Source organism: Carcharodon carcharias, chromosome 28 (assembly GCF_017639515.1).
Source record: "Carcharodon carcharias isolate sCarCar2 chromosome 28, sCarCar2.pri, whole genome shotgun sequence".
Classification (NCBI taxonomy): Eukaryota; Metazoa; Chordata; class Chondrichthyes; order Lamniformes; family Lamnidae; genus Carcharodon; species Carcharodon carcharias.
In genome coordinates, this window is record NC_054494.1 from 17520676 (window position 1) to 17545747 (window position 25072).

The 25072-nt window shown below is 43.6% G+C and overlaps 1 protein-coding gene across 4 annotated transcripts in view; it reads right to left on the minus strand.

Moving 5' to 3' along the window:
- The window catches only part of LOC121270898 (rho GTPase-activating protein 22-like), a 370801-nt gene that overhangs the window by 9315 nt on the left and 336414 nt on the right, over window positions 1-25072 (minus strand). For 3 of the 4 annotated variants that reach the window (XM_041176476.1, XM_041176477.1, XM_041176478.1), the window contains 5 exons: window positions 16641-16848; window positions 13586-13718; window positions 9508-9581; window positions 7816-7937; window positions 3725-4634 (listed from right to left, as the gene is read on the minus strand). In XM_041176476.1, the coding sequence (XP_041032410.1) occupies window positions 3725-4634; window positions 7816-7937; window positions 9508-9581; window positions 13586-13718; window positions 16641-16848 (1447 nt within the window). Of the gene's footprint in view, window positions 1-3724; window positions 4635-7815; window positions 7938-9507; window positions 9582-13585; window positions 13719-16640; window positions 16849-23144; window positions 23389-25072 lie in introns of those variants that run through there. The other variant, XM_041176479.1, reaches the window with a different exon arrangement.

Sequence of the window (25072 nt, forward strand, 5' to 3'; positions counted from 1 at the left end):
AAATGAGAGGTTATCCACTTTGGCAGAAAGGTTCACCAGACTGATCCCTGGGATGGCAGGATTGTCGTTTGAGGAGAGATTGGGTTAACTAGCCCTGTATTCACTGGAGTTTAGAAGAATGAGAGGGGATCTCATTGAAACATATAAAATTCTGACAGGGCTGGACAGACTGGATGCAGGGAGGATATTTCCTCTGGCTGGGGGGGTCCAGAACAAGGAGTCAGTCCCAGGCAATGGAGTTGGCTATTTAGCACTGAGATGAAGAGAAACTTCTTCGCTCAGAGGATGGTGAACCTGTGAAATTCTCTACAAAAGAGGCTGTGGAGGCCAAGTCACTGAATATATTTAAGGAAATAGATTGATTTCTACATTCTAAAGGTATCAAGGGGTATGGGGAGAGAGTGGGAGTACAACGTTGGAATAGAGGATCAGCCATGATCATATTGAATGGCGGAACAGACGCGAAGGGTCAAATGAACAACTCCTCCTATTTTTATGTTTCTAGAGAATCGGAAAGCAGAATATAATGTAAATGGAAAGAAACTTGCAACATGCTGTGGTACAGAGGGGTCTGGGTGTCCTTGTACATGAACCAAAAAACGTTAGCAAAGGGTACTTAGGAAGGCAAATGGAACGTTGGCCTTTATTGCAATGGAGATGAAATATAAAAGGGGGTACAACTGTACAGGATGTTGGTGAGACCACACCCAGATCACTGCGTATGGTTTTGGTCCCCTTATTTCAGGAGGGAAATACTTGTTTTGGAGACAGTTCAGAGAAGGGTCACTGGGTTGACAGTTCAGAGAAGGGTCACTGGGTTCATTCCTAATTGACGGGGTAAATGCTGAGAGGATCCTTCCCTCAAAGAAGGAATCTAGAAGCAGGGGACACAGCTTCAGAATAAGGGACATCCCACTTAAGACTCCAGTGAGAAGGAATTTCTTCTCTTGAGAGATGTTGGTCTTTGGAATTCTCTTCCCCAGACAGCGGTAGAGGCTTGGCCGTTGAATATATTGAATATATAAAGCTGAGGTAGACAGATTTTTGATCTACAAGGGAGTTGAGGGTTATGGGACACGGATAGGAAAGCAGAGTTGAGGCCATGATCAGATCAGCCATGATCCTACTGAATGGTGCAGCAGGCTCAAGGGGTTGAATGGCCTAGTCCTTCGCCTCTTCCTAATGCTCCTGGCTCAACCTTTTTGCTTTGGCTTTGCTACAGTTTGTTATATAAATATAAGTTATGTGGAAAGTGACTGTGTAATGTGATTCATAAATACAGTAAAATGTGTAACCTAGGAGAAGTGGAAACGTTTTAGTGGGTTGTTCATTTAGGATATGTGCCACTGTTTTTTTTAAAAGATAGTTTGTTTGCTCAGTGTCAACAGGTTCAAGCCTCAAAACACAGAAATGGGAGCAGTAGGCCATTTGGCCCCTTGAGCTTTCTCTGCTATTTAATAAGATCATGGCTGATCTGATTGGTTTTAACTCCACTTTCCTGCCTGTCTCCTGTAGATCAAAAATCTGTCCAACTCAGCCTTGAATATACTTGAGGACCCAGCCTCCACAGCTCTCGGGGGAAGAGAATTTCAAAGACTAATGACCCTGAGAGGAGAAATTCCTCATCTCCATCTTAAACCGGGGACCCCTTATTCTGAAACTGTGACGCCTAGTTCTAGATTCCTTCTTTGGGAGGATACGTCCTTCCAGCACCTACCCTAGCAAACCCCTTCTGAATCTTACTTCACCTCATTCTCCTAAATGCTAATGAGTACAGGAACAAACTACTTAACCTTACGTCATGAGACAACCCCTTCACCTCAGCAATCTACCAAGTGATATCCCAGAGACTTCGGCTATAATCTAGGCTAACGCTTCAGCGTGGTGCTGTGGGAGTGCTGCATTGTCTTAGGTGTCATCTTTTGGATGACTTGGCTCAAATAGCATCAATACGGGTTTTTCTTTTCTGAACATAATGACACAACACTGCCAACTCTGTTCAGCTTGCCCGACATGGGAGCAATTCGCATGGTTGGTGAATAGAGACGGGCGTACCCACTATGCTGTAGACTTGGATGCTCCTACTTGGTCCCTGCTGACTATGCCATCATTTTGAGATATTGTGTCCCATAACATTGGAGCAATGCGGTGGGCATCTTAATACTACATCAAACAATTTCGATGTCTGGTGTGCCAATGGGAGATTAACTTAATGCACTTTAAAATTAGCTGAACAATCGGCCATTGATGTTATGGTACCACCTTAGCTACAAGGCTAAAGTTAGTGTAAACACTCCCTCACTGTATCAGCCATTTAGAAACGTCATTAAGGAGCCTTTCATGGAGATGACCAGGAAACAGATGTCACTGCAGACAACTATAGCCCACAAAAACTTAACAGTAATGCTGTGCCCTTCCTAGAAACACATTTATTTGAAGATCCTGCTATTTAGATTGCTCAGAGCTACTTGGCTGATCAGTCAGTCAGTCAGCTGCTTTGTTTGTTATCACTAAACAAGCTGGAACCTTGTGTTCTGAAAGCTTGACAACAGAATGTGGTCTGGTTGTGAAGGAGAAATGCCTGATAACACCTGTTGAAGATACTGCCCGTGTTTTGTCTGTCTGGATTCGTAAAGCTCACCTCGAGGCAAATAGACTTGCTATGAGGAAGCCTAGCTAAATCCCAGGTGAAACATCCCCAGTCAATTTTTAAACCAGGATTTTAAAAATTGATGTATTGGGGGATGGGGACAATATTGAAGGTTGCGGGAGGGCAAGGATAGGGTTGCTGGCGAGCAAGGGATGTGGACAACTGAGATTTGGGAAAACTTCAATGTGTGAAAGGTGGAACTAGGGAGTCTTGAATGGAGTATGTTGGGAGGTGACAACTGGAACTCAAAGGAAGGGCAGGAATAAGCCATTTGGAATAGTTGATGAGAAATTTATGTTCCTGCTGTAGCTTTTAATGCAATACCCACAATCTACTTTCAGAAACCATAATCTATTCATGAAGAGCAGAATTCTTATTTTAAAATGATCATCGATACTAAGAAGGGTTTCAAAATTTAAAATTAAGTTACTGGAGAAGAAATCTTTTAAAATTCACTGTTGTCTGGCTGAAGCAGCAGTACAGGGTCTTTGCTCCCTCATGAGGAACTGAGGTTAGGCACATCCAGTGCCGGTGACAGGGTGGCCTTCCCCATTGATTATTTTCCCTGGTACAGTTTAAATGTACGTATTATCGCTTAAACATTACAGCAGCCCTGTCTTCAGAACAAATGCAGTTAGCGTAGAGTTCCAAAAATAAAAACCTGCCATTCATGTGATATAATCTACATTGATCCATACAAAGCTGTTGTAGTCACTGGGAGAACTAGTCTGGACCCATCAGCAAGTTTGATTCATTACATCTTCTGATTCCAATTAGGGATGAAAGGTCCACATTGGAATTATGCCAGATGGACATGTTATGTGGTAACAGTACATGTGTTTTCAAGTGTGCAATTCTGGGATGCCGGCATATTTTACACCAAACTGCTCTGCCATAGCCTGGAAAACCTTTGGATTTTGTACATCCTAATTAAACTGCAAGTGCAAAGCCACATTTTTAACCAATTTGGTTCCTGTACATTCCACTTATTCCTTATTCTAATGCTGAACTCTAACCTGGTTTCTTGCAAAGCAGTTATGCATGTAACTCGAGGGTAACGTGTCTTGTTATCACCTTTTAATCCTGGTTTCGTACTCTGCCCTTTGTTTGGTCAGTTCTGACTTGAGCTCTGTGACCAGACTCTGAAGTGCTTTCGAACATGTGGCAGAGTCATTCGATGCAGTGGCCAAGTCACTGTTCTCGCTGCAGCTCATACTACTGATGCACACATCAAACTGCCCAATCCTACTGCCAGTCTCAAACCTCTGCGTCTCGCCCTGTGGCTGGGTGACCTGCACGGGCCAGTCCACTTTTGTGCAGTTGAGCACTGAAGAGTCACTCTCATGGCAAACAGCGGAACTACTAGAGTCAACCACTGAAATCTCACAGGATGAAGTTGACCATGTGGTACTAGCGATGCTCTGCCTGTCCCCAACACTCAAGGAAACACTTGATGATGGGACATTGTCATAAGTTGACAGGCGAGATGACCCAGTTTCTTTGACCCTGTCCCCAGATGAAGTCCTTCTGTGCCCTCGGAGCGATGATAAACCATTCATCAGCCAATTTCCACTGGCTGTTAAATGCGGAATATCCAAAGTCGAGCCACCTAGTTTGGCATTGCTAGACCTTCCTCCAGTCTGTTTAAAAGAGTATTTCCACCCGGGGAGGGTCTGCAGTCTTCTGCTTGGGCTGGTGCTTATAGGAACCTGTTTGTCAGCTTGCTCCTGAGATGCATTTTTTGAAAGGGTCACAGGGGTGCTAATGTTCACATCTAGTGAGGTTGCACTGTTGCAGAAGCTGCCCACTTGATTGTCAGTCTTGGTTTCTCCGCACTCTTCTTCAGACACCCACTCCACCAGACTGCGCTTGCCCATCGATGGCACTTCGGGCTGAGGGATCAGTATGTCACTGTGACTAATGGGGAAAAGTCTATCATGTTCACTGATCAACACGGTCATTAAGTGCTGCACCAGGGAGGTACCTGTTTGTGGAGGGGAGAAAAAGAGATGACACATATGGACTACACGCAATAAAAAAGTAAGTGGGTTTGTCAGTTCAATTTATGGTTGAGCAACTGCCCCTCACTGCAAAACCTATTGTAAGCATTCCTGGGACTTTGTTCAGAAGTGATAAAGGGGTTAATTGTGTACTCCAAGTGGTAGCCCCATCACAGCACAGTAGGGTTGGAGAATTGTAATATTGTCTATCTTCAAGCATAACCTCCCCACTGGGAGTGAAGAATATCTATTAATACTTTATGGTGCACATCAACACCATCTCTACTACCCAATCCAAATGGATATGCTAAGCTATATTAACCAGGGGGATTTTTTAAATGTAAATATATGTTGCCCTCAGTTTCCTAACTTTCTTTCCCAAAGTTAACCCAGGCTGGGAGCATAATTCCATGTGTTGGCAGCTCTTCAGCATCTAACCCAACTTGCCATTCTTTGCCAGCCTAGGCAATGAATGCTGATGTGCACTTGACCATTGGCATTGCCACTCAACCCAACTCTCCCCAATACAGCAGACCTTGAACAATGTTCAGGAGCAGGACGTTTACCTAAGTTCATTTTTCTTCCCACCCTTCAGGGAATAGAATTCAGTTTCCACTCATTTGGTAATGAAACATATTTTTTTTTGTTCACAGGATGAGTGTTGTTGGCTGAGCCAGCATTTATTGTCCATCCTTAATTGCCCTTGAGAAGGTGATGGTGAAGCGCCTTCTTGAACTTCTGCAGTCCATGTGATGGAGGTACAGCCACAGTGCTGTTGGAAGGGAATTTCAGGATTTTGACCCAGTGATAGTTCCGAGTCAGGATGGTGCGTGGCTTGGAAGGGAACTTGGGTGGTGGTGTTCCCATACATCTCCTGCCCTTGTCCTTCTAGAGGTTAGAGGTCATGGGTTTGGAAGGCGCTGTCAAAGGACCCTTGGTGAATTGCTGCAGTGCATCTTGTATATGATATACACTGCTGCTACTGTGCATAGGTGGTGGACAGAGTGAACATTTAAGGTAGTGGAAGGGGTGCCAGTCAAGCAGGCTGTTTTATCCTGGATGGTGTCAAGCTTCTTGAGTGTTGTTGGAGCTGCACTCATCCAGGCAAGTGGAGAGTATTCCATCATACATACATTCATAGACTGATGTGATTGAGTTTCAGAAGTTGACACTGGGAAGGAAGTTATCAGTAGGTATCACACTGTAATATTAGCACATGAAAACATTAGGGCCTGGTGTTTCTACATGATAACAGTGGAATCTGGATAGAATGCAATGGCTTTAGAAGAAGATGGAAATTTAAGTGAGTTGCGCTCATTACCACTTACGCTAATGTTTCCATGATCTTTTGCACTGTTTGGAATCACTCTTCACCAATCCCTACCCACATTCCCTGTCAGAAAAGCAAGTTTCTACTAATTGCGCCTGTTCGTTGGGTTAATCACATAGCGCCCAGAATCGGTTGAAGACTCACTCAGGTCTGTCTCGCATACTGATGTAGCCATTACTATAAATTAAATCAAATTCAGTCAAGTGATCTGACCTTGGTACACAAGATGTGACCAGCAGTTAACTGGAAGCACTGGTTGGTCTATTTGTTCAGCTGCAGTAATTACTTGAACAAATTTTTAATTTAAATTCAGTCATCCCAAGGCCTTATTAGCCATGTTCCAGTGAATAATTGATTACCATTGATAGCATTGTGTGACTGTGCTAATTCATGGGACTTTTGATGTTCAGGCATCTGTTAATAAGTTTGAGCATAGACCGTGGTGTATCTCCACCATGGTAAAATCAGCACAGTGCCCAGCACATTTTGGGCACATTTTAACAATTGCACCCTCCTGGCAGGAACTCTTGGATGCATTTAAAAGATAGACTGGATTGGGGTCATGATTTCCCCGCAACCTGTAGATTTTTTGTTGTATTTTGACACTATGCTCAAAAACAACTTTACTGAATGGGTTAAAACTCTTGGGCCTTGTGAATTAGCAAAGCTGCTTCTGTGGTGCACTTCTATACCAACGAGGGATCAGAATTTTTGGACCAATGACGCAGCTTTTGGGCCTAACAAAATTTTCCAATGGAATATCCAAGCATGCAGACTTGGGGGCAGATCCACCCGTGGACAAGTTGGCCCTGGCAGTAGTGACAGATGGCAGCAGCAGTGGTGGTAGTGTGGGCAGGGCTGAGGCCTTGGAGGAACAGCCAAAAGGTACTCTTTGTTTTTAGGGGATAAATTTTACTGCGTAAGATATTTTCCTAAGTTACTCAGCACTTGACACCAATGATTGTGCCATGTTGACTCCATTCCAGAAAAGATGTTCACCTCCACTTCAAAGCAAAGATTTGACTAGATGGTGGCAATTTTGTAGTCATCTGTCTATGATGCACTGGTCTAATCTAGCAGTTCTCCTCAAGGAAACCTACAGGATTGCGAAAGGTATTAATGTCATAGTTGTGCAGTATTGTGAGGTTGAAGGCTAAGTTCACTATTTGTGTTAGGTAAGGGCATAGGAATAGGATCATAACCAGTTGGCCCTTTGAGCCTACTCCACCATTCAATTAGATCATGGTTTATCTGTACCTCAACTCCATTCATCTCACTTCACCCCTGCCCCTTGCTTCATGTTTCTGGGAATCCTTGTCTAGCAACAATCTGTTAATCTATCTCAGTCCTGAAAGCTTCAGTCGTCCCAGTATCCACAGCATTTTTGAGGGGAAGAGAGTTCCAGTAAGTTACTTTATTTTGCATCTGTCACTATAACTGACCTGGCTGGCCTAGATCTAGATGTCCTTAACAAGCAGAGTGAATTAAATGATATAAGTGGTAAATGCTTAAAACTACAGCCAATTTCCATAGCAGGCTATTGGAAAGCCTGGAACTTGGCTCTGGTGCTGGACTGGGTTGTCAATCAGATACTTGGATCAAACATACCAGGAGGAGCAATGGATCCCCCACAAATCTTGCTGCAAGTTTTTGTGTGTTTCCTATAACATCATCTGTAAAGCAGAGTAAATGCTTAATGTTAAGGAAGTTCAATTGTATGACTTACTATTCACTTTCTGGTCGGCAAGGCAGATGAACCTGGGTTAAAAACTAAACCAATGAAGAAAAGGTATTGACAATTGATAGTTGATAGGTTGTCGATAAGTTAAGTATACCTTCCATAATGGTCACTGGGTCTTCCAGTTTTGGACGCAAAATATTTGGTCCAAAGACAGTTGCGAGATTTTGGACGCTCATTTTATTAACACTTGAATAAGATTGAACTTCATCAAGGAACCTACAAATAATATGGCAAATATTAGAAGATCAGTCAAAATACAGTGTAAACCCATTGTCTTTATTTTGCCAACAGGGTGTTTTAGTTCCATGTCATTAAAGGTGCATTAATTAGCGAATATATACAAACACACACCCCGTGACAATTCTTCATATTCGTCACAATTTAAAGGCTTTTTGGTTCACTTGGATTATTCAGCTGTTGGGTGCAAACAACAAAATCTGCTTTGGCTGTTGGGATGCACTTCATGTTGCTATTTCCTCCTTCCTTTGTCCAAATGCAAAATATTACACCATCAAAGTCTTGTAGCTCAAAGTATTACAGATGCCTCCTGGTCCAATTCTTTTTTAAAATTTATCCTTTCATGGGATGTGGGCATTGCTGACAAGGCCAGCATTTGTTGCCCATCCCTAATTGCCCTTGAACTGAGTGGCATGCTCGGCCATTTCGGAGGGCTGTCAACTACATTGCTGTGGGTCTGGAGTCACATGTAGGCCAGACCAGGTGAGGAGGCAGATTTTCTTCCCTAAAGGACATGAGTGAACCAGATGGGTTTTTAATAACAATCAACAATAGTTTCAAAGTCACTATTTCAAGACGAGCTTTTAATTCAAGATTTATTAATTGGATTTGAATGCCACCAGCTGCCTTGTGGGATTTGAACCCCTGTCCCCAGAACATTAAACTGGGGCTCTGGATTACTAGTCCAGTGATATTACCACTACACCACTGTTTCCCTTTATAATCTTGTTAAACCAATGCTTGGACCTTAAGGGTGACTGGGTTATGGTCATTGGGGGTGAGGTAAGGGAATTAGGGCAAGGCTACTCTTTCCCTCTTCTGCCTCCCTTCCCCCCCACACCTCCCCCCTCCCCCACACCAACCTGCTAAAAGGGACATGGCAAAAAAAAATACTAGGAGTGAGCTATTCCTTTTTGTTTGGGGGAAAAAAAAAGAAACATAATAGTTTTTTTAAAACCCGCCAGAGGTTATTACACCCATGCAGACTGAGGTCTTTCCTCTATTCAAGCAACTTCCTATCACACACTTTCCTGTCTGTCAGCCAAGACTGCTTTAATACAAACTCAAGAAGCTCCCATTCCAGCATTTCACATCACTCCCCATCTGTAATCATGACAGAGATGTGACTAAAGTCTTAAACAGCTCCGTGTAACGACAGTCAAACAGGGCTGGTATTCCAAATATTTGGCTTTCTACCTTGGAATTGGATGCACCAAGCATTTCTGAAACACTACTTACTTTGCAAAATTCATGAATCAGCTGCAGCTGCCACACACAAAACAGTTTTGTAATTCCGCTTCAATATTGGAGAGGTAAAACAGGGTTAAATATTGTAGAGCAGCACAAAAAAAAGAGATGAGAAACATGTCACTGAGGGTTTTAGTAACTCATTCACCCTGAGATGCTTTGTTGCTGAACCCTGACTGCTCTGAAGAAGGGTCACACGGACTCGGAACGCTAACTCTGTTTCTCTTTCCACAGTCGCTGCCCGCATTTTCTGTTTTTTGCTCATTCATTTCATTCAGCTTAGTTATGGCAGAAAACCCACCTGCAGATATATTTGAGAAGGTTGTAATTAGCCCGAGGCAGATTGGTGACCTGTTTGATCAGCTCTTGGACACCCTGAATAAAAAGAAGACCAGATTATTAACCCTCATTCTAGAGACTCAAAAAAAAACAATACAGGGCAATTTTACCTTGACCATCCCAGTGGAAATGTGGCCAGTTAAAATCAGCCAGGTTACTCACCTGCTCCAGAGTCACTAGATGGCAACTGCAACCAGTTCAACCGAGCGGGCAGCTCAGACCCATGTCCAAAGCTGCCGGCCTTCTTTTTAAACATATGTCATCAGGGCCCAACTATAATTTTAATCGCTGGTCCGATTAGGAAGCAGGGGAAAGAAAGACTTGCATTTGTATAGTGCCTTTTATAACCACCCAATGTCCCAAAGCCCTTTGAGATAAGTACTTTGTGAAGTGTGGGTCACTGTTGGTAAGATAGGAAACAAGACAGCCAGTTTTCACGCAGCAGGTTCCCACAAACAGCAATGTGACAATGATCTGATTATGCTTTTTTGGAAGTTGATTGAGCGGTTAAATATTGGCTAGGGCACCAGGCCACGGAGTGAGTTTCCCACCAGGTCAGCTTCTTAGGGAAGCTGGTCAGGGTCTGAAGATGCACCTTTCAAAAAAAACTAATTTAAATGCATCCCTTGCACCACCACCCCCACCCTGGCAACACCTCAAGGAAGCTTAGGACTTAGGCTTCCGTATTTTCCTCCTCTATCACCACACCCACCCCCCCATCCCAAGCTGATTGCTGGACCGTTGCACCATTACCGAGCCAACCCTCTACTAACCTGGTCTATACGGGGGACTTCCCACCTAGAACCTGTAGGAGGTCATTGGTGGGGTATAAATGAGGTGGAGGAGTTTGACTACTCCGGGGTATCGTAAGGGCTGGGTTGATGGAGGTTCTTGTTTCTGGGGCCATGGGTGAGCTTTTAACGCTCAGCACTCCTCGCCCGCCAAAGACAGGCCCAGTGTTAAAACTGAGGCGATTGTCTTGTGAGTTAAACTTGTTCCAAATTCAGATGTGGCACAAATAAACAGGACAGTGTGAACAGGCTTTTCACACCCCAACATTGTATCACTTCACCAAGAACCTGACCTTGTTTATTTTTGAATGGTTACTATACATTTGAATACCCAATACCAAGTACTACCATATCACGGAGTAAGAATTCCTGCATGAGTTCGTAAATGCTTACAGGACAGAACGAGGCCATTTGACCCATTGTTCCTGTGCTGGCTCTTTGAAATAGCTCTCCAATTAATGACATCCCCCCACTCTTATCCCTTAGTCCATAACTAGCAATTGTCCTGATCTTCTGCCATAATTAGGAGAAAACTCAGTGAAACAGCATAAATAACTGTTTACAAGGTTTGTGATTCCCACAGAGTTTGAGGCAAGAGGACCTCTGGGGAAATTCTATCCCCATATGTTTACGAGTAAGTTGACTCTTTGGAACGATCTGTTCACAGGCCGTTAGAAGCAAGAAACTTCAGAAATGTTTCAATAAGGCTGGATGCTATAAAAAGGTAGTTAGAAATGGGCATAAGGGCCTCATCTCATTCAGCAGTTTAAATAGGTTACAGTTTGAGGCTGTAACTAACCATTGAAGTCCAACAATCTTAGAGCTCCCTACACTGCAGTTCAACATTGTCACTGCTGTTTTCTAATGAAATCTGCCATATGCTTGAAATTTTATTCACATTTTCAATGAAATCAAAGCTCAGGCAAGTGAAAGCTAACGGATCAAAGTACTTGGACTGATGTAATAAAGGGTTTAGCAGCCTTCCAATTAATTGTGAAGCTGGTGACGGGTTCAATTAACAATGCAGACACACACACTTAACATACTGGCATCAGTACAAGGCCACAACTGCTTGACCTTGCTGCTAATCTTGGGCTGTTCAGTGCGAGCAAAGGCCCAGAATGACTCCAAAGTGGAGCTGGATTCCTGCATCCAGGCAGCCTCCAGCCAACTTCATCCTGGACACTGCCTGGGTGCCAAATTTAGGGTCAGTTTACACTGGAATTGCAGTGTTGGTGAGAAGTGAACCTGCTTTGGGTGGACGCTACAGTTACCATGTGAATCCAACATTAGTGTTGAGCGTCTCAGCTCTCTCACCAATTAAAACGGAATTTTAAGAAAAAAAGGTTCCTGCCTAGGTTCTTTTAATTGGATTTAAATTCTTTCCCTTAAATAAGGACTAAAGTTTTCCAGATCATAGGGGGAGGTTCTGTGTTTTTGTTGGCAAACCAAATCCTCACTAACTATCCACTGAGAAACTTGCAGTTGGTCTGGCTTTGTTATGATGCATGATAAGTTCACAGCAGCATTAGTGCAGGGGTGATATAATTATATAATTGTGTCACATCTGTCTCAGCCAGTATAGATGAGAAGGAAAAGGTAAGTCAGAGAAGGGCAGAGATTCTTGGGAAGCTGCCTTGTCACACAATGATGTTAAATAGGGTTACATACTATATATCGCGGCGCATAAGGAACCCAACTTTTCTGGCCCCAAAAATCGTATTTTTGCATGTACTCGGTGTACAAGTTGACCCCCTTTCTGGCCACGATGTGCTATATTTGCATTTGTAGTCAGCCTCAATTTTTCTCCTCTCAAATGCATGTTTTGCTTACCGCTTACCTTATACCTGGATATAAGGGACCACACAAGGCGATACAGGCTGCATTGTGAAGATGCGGGGGAGTTTGACACATCAGAAGCAGGTGGCATTTTAAGATGGTGACCGTCCACACTCCCACCTTTGTACTCAACATATAACTTAACCCCTGTTTTTAGAGGGATTTTTTTGAGGCTTCAGAGGTTGACTTATTATGCTGACATCTACGGTAATTTTAATTAGAGTAAATTATTAATTCATTTCTCCAAACACTAATTAAGTAGTGCCATTAATGGAATGGAGAAGTCATCTCCACAGCAACACTCAGTTCTCTGCTTTCCACCTACCTGCCCCCACCAGATGTCTTCTATTATGCTGGTATTTGCCATTTTTGCTGTGTGGTTGCCAATGGAAGCCAGTCACCATTCAATAATTGTGATACTTTGTCCAAATCCAATTATGCCACATGTATTAGTACTTGTGAAAAGGGGTTACACTGGACTTGAGGACATAATTTATAGTCAGCTCCTCTACTGCTTTCTATTCAATCGCAAGAAAGCCCTTTAATGATGTGATTGCACTAGAGAGAATGCAGAGGAGATATACCAGGATGTTGCCTGAGCTGGATAGTTTTAGTTATGAGGAGAGTTTGGATAGACTGGGGTTAATTTCCCTGGAGCAGATGAGATTGAGGGGGAACATGATTGGGGTGTATAAAATTATGAGGGGCATAGATTGGGTGGACAGGAAGGAACTTTTCCCCTTGTTGGAGGGATCAATAACCAGGGGGCATAGATTTAAGGTAAGGGGCAGGAGGTTTAGAGGGGATGTGAGGAAGAATTTTTTCACCCAGAGAATGGTGGGAATCTGGAACTCACTGCCTGAAAGGGTGGTAGAGGCAGAAACCCGCATAACATTTAAAAAGTATTTGGATGTGCACTTGCGATGCCATGGTATACAAGGCTATGGGCCTAGTGCTGGAAAATGGGATTAGAATAGTTAGGTACTTGTTTGACCAGCACAGACTCGATGGGCCAAAGGGCCTTTTTCTGTGCTGTAGACCTCTACGACTCTCTTTGTATATGCCTGGTGTCAGCTTTTGTGAACCGGGATCAGGCTCTTCATTAATGTATACCAAGTAGGAACACTTAGCAGCTTCCTGAAATAGACTTTGCAATTTGGTGTTTAAATCCAATGATCTCCTGCAGGGAATCTCATGCCACCTGCTTTGATATCCTTTGATTGACTAGGCATCAAAATTACACTGGACAGTTTGAATCTGTTCTAAGCCAAAACTGGTCAAGGTGGAAATGAGTGGTGTAGTTTAACCAGTCTACTAAAAGTAAAATGGAACGGTCCAATTTCCGGGAATGTTGCAAAGAGGACGTAATGCATTCAGGACAAAACACGGAAACATTCTAGGTAGACGCACCTCCTCTTCATCCTTAGCCAATAGTTGAGCACATGAGAGGAAGTCTTCATACTTGGCAAATGGGATCACTGGCTCTGGCAACTCTCTCAGATACAGCTTCAACAGGGATGCAACTGTGTGAACATCAGTGTTCCTGCAAAAACAAAATTGCAAAACATCCAATTCGCTGCTGTAGAACGCTAGCACAATTAACTAATGTTTGCGGTCAGACCCCTGCAAGTAGCTTAGTGGGTATAGAACAGCCCAGCGAAAGGCCAATTCTCTTCATGCTGGTCCATATAAGGCATTTAATCCATATAGTGGACATGACATGTTGAGAATTGGCACTAATTTTGACTACAAAGCTTTGGTAATCGCTGGAGAAAATGAATCAAAATTAAAGAATCTGAATAATTCAAGGTGTGTTAGAAAAGTACTATTAACATTTTATTTTAGAATGTCAAGTTTTGTGCAGCTGTTTTGTACAGCTGTGATATAAGAGCCACGGTGTGCCCAAATAATCGTGAAGGTTGACAGATTATTTTATCCTTTCACAGGATGTGGGTGTCGCTGGCTAGGCCAGCATTTGTTGCCCATTCCTAATTGCCCTCGAGAAGATGGTGACAAGCCATCTTCTTGAACTGCTGCAGTCCATGTGGTGTAGGTACATCCACCGTGCGTAGTTCATTCCCAATAGGTAACTAGATTTTTTGGCTACCCGGAATTTATTTTGAGGAATTAAGGAATGGGCTTAGCTTTCAAAAAGGTAAGTGCCAATGGAAGTTTTTTTTAACTTTATTAATTGCCTCTGTGTTTACGTGGGTAAATGGTATGGTGGCAGGCTGGAAACAAGGACATCAGGATAAATCTTCTGACCCAGGAAGTGACAGTACAAGTTGGTTCAAGAGACAATTTGATGTGTTCCTGGTGAGAAGACAGGTAGATGGGAATTGATCTATCAAAGAAAATGACAGACTTCTTCAACCCTCTCTAAGTCCTTGTGTTTTCATTAGAACCTCTCACTTTCTCACCCTTTCTACAGTGCTCCAATATATCGTAGGCATAATCCTCGAAAGCTGTACTTAACATCTATCCCCAGCCTTCCATTTTAACCCAGCAATTTAGACAAGTTGAGTGAATGGGCAAATACGTGGCAGGTGCAGGATAACGTGGTTAAGTTTGAAGTTATCCACTTTGGTAGGAAAAACAGAATGGCAGAGTATTATTTAAATGGTGATAGATTGGGAAATGGTGATGTACAAAGGGACCTGGGTGTCCTTGTACAACAAGCACTGAAAGCAAGCATGGAGGTGCAGCAAGCAGTTAAGAAGGCAATTGGTATGTTGGCCTTCATTGCAACAGGACTTGAGTATAGGAGCAAGGATGTCCTGCTGCAGCTCTACACGGCCTTGGTGAGACCATACCTTGAGTATTGTGTGCAGTTTTGGTCTCCTTACCTAAGAAAGGATATATTTGCCATAGAGGGACTGCAGCGAAGGTTCACCAGACTGATCCCTGGGATGGCAGGGTTGTCGCATAAGGAAAGATTGGGCTTACTCGGCCTGTATTCACTTGAGTTTAGAAGAATGAGAGGATATCTCATTGAAATGTACAAAATTCTGACAGGGGTGGACAGACTGGATGCAGGGATGATGTTTCCTCTGGCTGGGGGAGGGTCTAGAATAAGGGGTCACAGTCTCAGGATATAGGGTAGGCCATTTGGGACTGAGATGAGGAGAAACGTCTTCACTCAGAGGGCGGTGAAACTGTGGAATTCTCTACCACAGAGGACTGTGGAGGCCAATTCACTTCATATGTTTAAGAAGGAAATAGATTTCTAGACTCTAAAGGCATCAAGGGGTTTGGGGAGACAGCAGGAGTATACTGTTGAGATAGAGGATCAGCCATAATCATGTTGAATGGTAGAGCAGGCTCGAAGGATCAAATGACCTAATCCTGCTTCTATTTTTCTATGTTTCCAAGAATATCTATATATTTCAGGGGACAAGGGACAGAGTACGCTGAACGCAGTCATTGCTGCGAGGACATGCAAGATGGCAAATGCATCCACTGTTACTTCGAACAGAATATTCCAGAAGCGGTGGGTCATAAGCAGATCATCTCCTGTCAAATTTGGCACTCCAATCCAATGCAGTTATGCTGAAAAATCTAATACCTTCCAATATTTGGCTTCACTTCCACACACAATAGATCGATCAGAGGTAATCATGTAAAAACTACAGAATCTGGAATTTAATTAGCTAAAAGCTGGCTAGTTGTCTAACCAATTAAATGGCAGTTTCTTTGATAAATGTCCATGGATAGGCAATAGCCTGTGTTGTTTCCCACACTCCTTTTAACTGGCCAGCATGACCCTTTACCCCACAGCTGACTAAAGGGCAGAAACGTCTGTGTCAGCAGAAATGATGCAAATCTAGAATCAATGCACCTCAATAGGTTGGGGTTTTGCATCCATCTCCTGCTAGGCTGGGTCTGATTCCAAAGAAAGACATATACAGGTGAGTCTCAAAATTGCAAACTGCAGATCAGGTTAACTTCCCAAAAGGGCAATGGAACCAGAGACTGAAGTAAAAAGATAAATGAGAGTTTTTGTATTTAGAAAATTGAAATAGTGCAAAAAATTCTAATGAAGAACATAGAGCATTATTTTTTTTAAAAAAGCACAGAGTAGAGAAGAAGGAGGGCAAAAGACAGGACATGACTCACAGAATACACATGTTCTATTGTTAGAAGTCAATATGTTGAGTTTGAAGTTAGTGTGGACTGGAACTTCCAATATACAAGTTATAACTACTGGTGACTCTTCATTGCAATGCTACAGAAGCCTTCTGACAACATGGCATAGGAATCATCATTTGCCAATAATATTTAGTCAATAAAGTAGCTGTGCAATACTGCAAGAGACCCAGGCTAATGAGGGAATTCAGTTGGAGAGTCATTGAGTGGTACAGTAAAGCATTGGCTTCAAAATGTAACTTTTCTCATTAAATAAACATCGGAAGGCTTGTGTATTCTAATGCTGTAAATTTAAAGAACCACCTTCAGCCCACATTACCTGTCAAACAGAGGCTTTTCTCCACAGTCAAAAGAATCCTGGAGTTCTTTGACAAGGTTGGCTTGCCCAGGCATGCGGAATAACCCTTCTTCAGTGAGGCCATGCTCTCTGATAAAGTCCACACACTGTTCGACTAATAAGGGAGCCAACCGCTTGCCAAACTTCCGCTCGTACTGTACCGTGTCTTCCAAGCGTTGTCCAAATATACCTGCAATAAATCGGAATTCACAGCTGTGATTTCCCTCGGCACGGACTTCAATAACAATCCTCTGATTTCTAACATTGCTTTGAAAGTTGGTGCAGTGAACCAAAACACCAAATATCAAAGTTAAAAAGGAGGCAACTCAAAACATTTTAATTACAATGCAGCAGATTAATTTTAAAAGCCGCAGGTACCTCTGTTTTGTGAAAGGAAAGTCTTTCTTCTTTGTGTGGTTTTTTAAAAGGTAGCTTCAAACACTTCCTTTCCACTCAACAACACTTAGCTGAATCCCTAACTTAGACACTGCTCCGCTCTCTGTGTATCCAACAGCTGGAGGAAAAAAGCCATCAGAGAATGGTTGATCATCTCTAACCTACAATCCTCTGTCACAACAACTTGACTTTATTGATACTGATCTGTTCAATGCTCTTTAACATTCATTCCTGCTGCAGAGAAGTAATAAAGTTGATGGGCACCAGATATGACACAACAAAGGAACTTCAAAATGCAAGAGATCGTTTGTGACCTATTCAGGAGAATAGTTACATATTTGATTGTATCAATTGCTGCAGTTCTGCATCCTTGCTGGGAAGACCCCTGGCTTGTGATGAGCTCATTGATCTCGAGGGCAATTGGGGATGGGCAATAAATGCTGACCTTGTCAGTGATGCCCACATCCCATGTGCATATATAAAAAAAAACTCGGGAGGCAACAGATGTTCTGAATGACCACAGTGATCCTGGGTTAGCACAGGGACAATTAGCCAAGGTTCTTGCTCCTGATTTTTATCGACTGACTTTCCTGAGAGTGCATGTGTGGGCATCTACTGACACATGGTCACACTTGGTAATGATGTCCAACGCCAGTCGAATAGTATGTTAATTATTTAGGTTAGCCTGTGAAACAATGGCCACTGGGGCAAGGTACCTGGAGGGCCACAGGCACCTGCATAACTATGTCCCAGCAAGAGTCACTGCCTTGGGGTGAGGAGCGGAGAGGATTGTTGATAGGAGAAATAACTTGAGAAAGAATGTGCTTAATCTTGTTCAGATAAAGAATGGTTATCGGGAGGAATATATGGTCAGCCCTGAATGGGGGGGGGGGGGCGGCGGTGTTGGGGGTGGGGGCAAGAGGGATTGTATCTCCTTATTCCCATTTTATGTCCTTATGGATGTAGAAAGATACATTTGAGGAACACATAGTATAAAACGCTTTATTCTATGAGCTAAGTAAAATAAAGAGCATGTCCACAGTGTGCTGCAGTCTGTTCAAACATGGACTAGACAGCCCATTTATTTTAGGTAGTCATGCACCAACAACCACTTTTCTAGCCTCCCTGTTGCCTCTGTTGGTAAGTGGCAATGCAGATTAACAAAGCCATAAAAAAGTACAAACAAAGCACCGGGGTTCATTCCCAAAGGAATAGAATTGAAAAGCAGAAGTTATGTCATACTTATATGCAACATTGGTTATACAATACTTTAGTAGACTTCACAGTTGTGGTCACCATATTACAAAAATATATATGTACAGTGGCACTCGAAAAAGTGCAAAACAAACTTGCAAGAATGATAACAGAATGAAGAGGATACAACATCAGGGAAGACTGAACAACCAGGGTCTCTTTTCTATGGAGACCTTATGGCAGTCTTTAAAATTATTAAGGAGTTCAGTAGGGTAGATCTAAAGATGATGTTTCCTCATGTGGAAAAGTCCAAAGCAAGGAGCCATAAATACAAGGTAGTCATAAATGAATCCAATAAAGGAATTCAAGAGAATCTTCTTTACTGAGAGTGTGGTGAGAATGTGGAACATTCCACCACAAGGAATAGATGAGGCCAAAAGCATAATTGGTTTTAAGGGCAAGCCCACTGTGAAATCGTACCTCAGAAGATCTCCTGTTTTATCTTGCTCTATGCAGAGAGCTGCCATTGATCTCTGTGGTCCTGGGTTATCAGGGAGAGAAATGCCAAGTTACCAGCTGCTGATCTTTATGTTAGTGCTCATGCATGTCCATCAGGTAAGCAGAGAGTCTAGTTTGGCTGTGGCTCTCATGGTTGATTTGTTTAGTCACAGCCTGGGCTCTTTCTGGTTTTCGGAAGACACTCATGGAATTGTACCCAATAAGGCCTTTGAGCCCAAATTTGGGAGCTTCAAAAGCAGGTGAAGGAATCATGAGACCTGAAGAGTCATCAGGAATTGGTCCTCGGGTTGTATCAACATCATAGGGATGAACTGCCTCGACAGGAAGCCCAGCCCATGGGAACAATCAATGTTGGGCTACCTGTCTCATGGCTGGTGACTCTCAGGTAAGTTCATGGAGGAGGAATTGGAGCAGATAATCAGGGCGTGGGTGCCAGGAGGAGGAATGCACTCCTGACTCCACAGAAAAAACCACCTTGCTTGTGCTTTGTGTCAACAGGGGCCTCTGAAGAATCCTGTAACAAGTTTGAAATGGGGTCCTTTAACAGACACCAGGCCCCCTAATTGACATTGCATTGGTTTAGGCAGCTGACTGGGATGCCTAAAGAAAAATGGACCACACAGATTTAATGGCGGGATCAACATCTGCCCGGATTGGGTGCAGGCCAACCTACTGAGAAACTGGAACACTCTGCCCTTAGTTTATATGTGAAAAATGATTGCAACACATACCAATTCCTCCGCCAACTCTTATTCAGTGGACACATTTAGTAACTTTGCTGCTCCTGACATTGTTTCATTGCTGCGTAAATTCAAAATTCCCAATTGTGTGATGTAACCTTTTATGGAAAAAAAAGGGACTGAAACACGGATAGACTTTACTCTTAGAGTTTCCAGGGGGAAGAGTTCATGCCCTAGTTTCATTGTGGTGACTCTGATGTGATTTACAGCATTGTGTGGCTATCAGAGAGGAACACAGCAATATAGGAACAGGAGGAGGCTATTCAGCCCCTCAAAGCTGTTGCCCCATTCAATTAGATCATGGCTGATCTGGATATTAACTCCACCTAACCTGCAATGGTTCCCTAATCCTTAATAACGTTGTCTAACAAAAATCTGGCCCTCCCAGTTTTGCAATTTTTAGTTGACTCCCCAGTCTCAACAGCTTTTTGGGAGAGAGAGTTCCAGATGTCCACTACTCTTTATATGAGGAGGTACATCCTACCATCACCCTGGATGGCCCAGCTCCAATTTTAAGGTTATACCCCCATGATCTGGACTCTTTCCCCCACCCCCCCCCACCGCCAATAGTTTATATGCACCCAATCAAATCCTTTAATCATCTTAAGCACCCAGAGTAATTCACCCATTAATCTTCTATACTTGGGGGAGATACAAGTATTATGCTTGCTAGCAGGTTGCAAGAAGGTTTCTCCTGAATAGAGAATGAAGCAGAGATGCCTATAAAACTCAGGTCTGCTGGCTCCCTATTGTGCCAAGTAGATACCGGTCACAGATGGTTACCTATGTGTGGTATAGCTGTACTTTCAAAGCAGGCACTGGAGACATTACGACAAGTGTCAGATGAATCGTCCTACATGTCCTTGTTCAGTCACAGTTTCATATTTGTATTGGCTTTTGACAATGAGGGACGAACTGACTATCGCCTTCCTCTAGATTCCATTCAAGATCTTAATAAAATGGTGTGATTCTATTTGATCTATAAAATGACAACATCTAGCAGGATGTCAGATGACACTGACCTTTGCCTGTGATGTTCTGGGTCTGGCTATTAAATCTGAAATTCCTTTGCTTAGTAATTCTTGTTTGGTAAAAGGTTTGATGGAATTAAGTTGCAGAGAAGACAAAGTGCAGTCCAGCAGGGTGCAGCCATTAGACTTCGCCCCTCCTCCTTTCCTTCCTCTTACCCCCTTTAAGCTTTTAGGCCAAGCTTGGCATCACCATATCACTGCTTTCTGATTTATCTAGCCCTCTAGGTGTCACCTCTGGCTCAGTTGACAGCACTTTCGCCTGAGTCAGAAGGTTGTGGCTTCAAGTCCCATGCGTTAGACTCGAGCACACATAGAAACTAGGAGCAGTAGGCCATTCGGCCCTTCGAGTCTTCTCCGCCATTTAGTATGTTCGTGGCTGATCCTCTATTACAACGCCATATTCCCGCTTTCTCTCCATACCCCTTGATGCCCCTAATATCCAAAAATGTATCAATTTCTTCCTTGAATATACTCAGTAACCCAGCTTCCACACCTTCTGTGGGAGAGAATTCCACAGGTTGACCATCCTCTGAGTGAAGAAATTTTTCCTCATCTCAGTATTAAATGGGAATTTTTATTTATTTTACATATTTCACACAATCCAGAGTGACACTCCAGTGCAGGACTGAGGGAGGGTTGCATTGTCGGAAGTCCTGAAATGTTAAACCAAGACCCTATTTGCCCCCAGGTGGACGTGTACAATCCATGTCAAAGAAAAGCAAGGGGATTCTCTGTGCTGACCTTGCCCATATTTACCCCTCAACCGTCGTCACTAATAACAGGTCATCTGGTCACTACCATGTTGCAGTTTATGGGAACTTGCTGTGCGCAATTTGGCTGCTGTGTTTCCTACATTACAACAGAGGCTACGCTTCAAGACGTACTTCATTGGCTGTCAATGGCACTTGGGGACATCCTGTGGTCATGAGAGGTTTTTTCCCTGCTTTATTCTTTTCGTTCTTGGTACTGTAGCTCCCGGTCCTTCACTGTGGTGTTTCAAAGTTGGGGAAGAGCTAATTGTGGAGAGTCGTTGATCCAGAGATGTCAGTATGAAGCATAGGTCAAGGGCAGGATTTTACCACGGCCATCCCAATCCTGACTCTCATTGAGAATTGTTACCTTTATGAAGCATAGGATCATGAGATCAACCCTAGTATCCATCAGGAATTTGCACAACTTTGCACCGCTTCTGCACTCTTTTTGATAGAACTAATATTATTTCCTATTTAAACATTCACATGAACTAGTATCATGGAGTAGTACCATTAGCAACATACTGGTACCAACCCAAAGAAAAGGAAGTGGAAGGTCCTGCTTTTGTTGTCAATCTCCCTTGCTATTTGTCCAACATATTCAACTGAAGCAACCATGGGAACAGTTGACGCTGTGATCTCCCATTGGACCACACACCTTCTGTTGACAGATTGAAACCAAAATGAGCTCATCTGTTCAAGTCAAAGTCCATCCAATAACTTTTTTCCATCATCCCTCTTTTAACAAAAATGCCTTGTCGAGGTATACAAGGAACACCAGGAAAACTGGAGACCCATCGCCAGGGTGTGTTTGTTGGGGGGGGGGGGGCGGCGGAGGAGAAGAAGGATTTTTCTTCTCTTAAACTCACTTTGATCTTACTCACTGTTGTTTCCTTTCACCCCTATGTGCACACACACATGCTTTTTTAGCATTTCTGTTAAATTTTGAACTTGCAAAAAGGTGAAGGCTCTCAGAACGTTTTTCATTCCAGCCACATTCTGACTAACAAGACAAGACAGATTGCTGTACAGAACAGGGTGAGTTTCTGTGTAAATCATTAGCCGAAGGAAGCTGATGATCTGGTGAGGCAGCCTGAGCTATCACCCTAGTGCTGGAGGTTTAGAGGTAAATTATTTTGTAGAGCACAAGATCACTGGATGGGTGACAGACTGCAGACACCAAGACTGCACAGTGGCAGGTTGGGGGGTGGTGGGGGGTTTCAGGTGAGTGATAAGCCATTTGAGTATTTCCTTCCTTCCTGGCTCATCTTAAAAATCTTGCATCCCAAGTTTGTAACCTGCTTCTGTGCCTCAAAACTTTCTGGGGTAGCGACACTCAAGGGAAAGCCCTTGATGGTTGTTGCTGTGCAGTGCTTGCTGGTGGTAGGTGGGCGGGGGGGGGAGGTGGGGGGGTGCGGGGTGGGGTGTCAGAGGGGAAGTGGAGGGCGTGCCCCCTTTTTTAAAATCATTGGCCGGAAAGGTCAGGCCAGCTCAGCTCAGTTCGGGCGATGCCCACAGCCCGTCCCCCGCCTGATTTTCCTGCATTCGCCCACCAACCTTCTCAGCCCAGGTACAGGAACGTCAGCCTCACCCTGCAAATACTACAGGTCGGCAGTGCCCGTCGCTAAAGGGGTTATCAGCAGGGGGGGGGGGGAAGTGGCGAGCACGATAAAGACATTATAATCTGACTTTTTAAAAATCATCACTGTTATACGCCCGGCAAGCAATGCTGGGGGCTCTTGAGATTGTGCAGCACTGTGCAAAATGTAACCTTACAATAACTTCTGTGGCTCGCTCCCGTGTTGAAAGTAAGTAAGCACGTCGACCATCCGCTGAATGAGAAATAGCCCCTACCTCTCCTGCTAACAAAGCATTGTTGGAAGCTGCGGTAAAACGGCGGGCAGAATTCAGACAGAGCCCGAGCACATGGGCTGCACAGAAAGAAAGCCTTAGCTTCAGGCATCAGAGTCAGATGGGTCCTGGCAGCCTTTCACCCCGGGAGGTCAGCGGGACGTACTCCGGCGAGAGGCTGTCAGGTACTTGGCTCAGCAGGGAATGTGCGCTCCCATCCATTCGGCACAGCCTTGCACTAACTGTCTGCTTCCACAGACTGCCAAGAATGCAGAGCCAAGGCAGGTACGGTCTTGCCCTCCTGCTCGCGTTATTTCCGGCACACCAGCCAATGTAAACAGTAGCACCCCCTCCCCACCCCCCACCAAGTCCAGGTCACTGTGAAGTTGTGACAGAGACATTCACAGCCCAGCCCAGCCCGCTCGCGATATTTCCACTGGAACCCACAAGCCGAGTGTCTATTCTTGCTCACCAAATGCGCTGGGGCTGCAGTTGGTGCTGTCTGCATACCCCCGCACGGCGGCTAATCCCTGAGCCGTGGGGTTGGGGGGGGGGGGGTGGGGGGGGTGTGCGGCCAGGTTAACTATAGGCACTATGCTGTCTCCCGAAAGGACTTTGAGAGTGAAAGAGTCACCAGGAGAAAAGTAATCGGCTTTCCGAATTTGAATGTGAAACTTGCTAAGTGTTTAAAGAGATTGTATTAGTTTTCACATCTCAAAACACACACACACACACACACACACACCTGTTGGGGGGAAAAAAAAACTTTGGAGTGCTTTATCCGTTCACATCGAAGTCATTTAAACACATCCCTAGTTATGATCTGAGTAATACCCCACTGTTGCATTTCCTCTATTGTTAACGGTTGGAATGGGCTGGAAGTCAAACTCTATCCTTATTCAATTAGGCTTCGGCTCAAGAGCCGGTAGGAGGTCAAGTATTTGACATCGTGGGGCACATGACAAATAGATGTTGGCATCACAACAGCTGAAAGTGTCTTAAAGGGGCACCTTCATGGGGGAAAAGTATTTCACAAACTATTTTTGTTTGCAAGTACATATCAAAGACGTAAATCACTTTGAACCTTATTCTTTTGTCACTGTGTGCTTTGTAGTTTCTTGTGAAGATGGTGCTTCTTTAAGCAATGCATTTAGACACATTACATTTGTATATAACCCTTTAAATAGAGTAAAATGTCCCAAGGTGCTTCACAGGATCATCATCGAATAAAATTGGACATGCTCCACCAGATATTGGGACAAATGACCAAAAGCTTGGTCAGAGAGAGAGAGGCTTTAAGGTCGCCTTGAAGAAGGACATGGATAGGATAGGATAGGGAGAGAATTCCAGACCTTAAGGCCTAGGCAGCTGTAGGCATGGCCACCAATGGTGGAGAAATTAAATTGGGCATGAGTGAAAAGTCAGAATTTGAGCATACAGGTTTCGGGGACAATGCGGAACAATAATAAATATAATTTTAGTATATGTAGCTTCCAGCAAGTTTAAGTGAGCCATATTGTGAGCCTGATTGATAATTTTAAATTGATTGTTAGTGTAATTCTTAGCACACTTTGGATTGTTCAGCAAGTGCTGTCCAATCACAGAATCACTTGTGTGACGCAAGTATAATAATTTCTATAATATTTTTCTGGTTTATTGTGAGGTAGGTTTATGGGGCTAAATATAGTTGAGTCTGTCTGTTGTGATTTAATTACATTTGGAGTCAAGTAGACTGCATGCTTGAAATCATCAAAAGAAGCTGGGTGCTTGACATGCTAATGAGTAAACATGGATGCTGGTTTAGCGTGTAAGGTGTGAAGGGAATTTGCAGTTTTAGATAAATGAAGGGATTTGGATTTCAAAGGGATCTTAGTCTGTTTACAACTAGCCAGATAAGTAAGGTGAAGGAGTGTGTTTATTTTTCCCAAAGG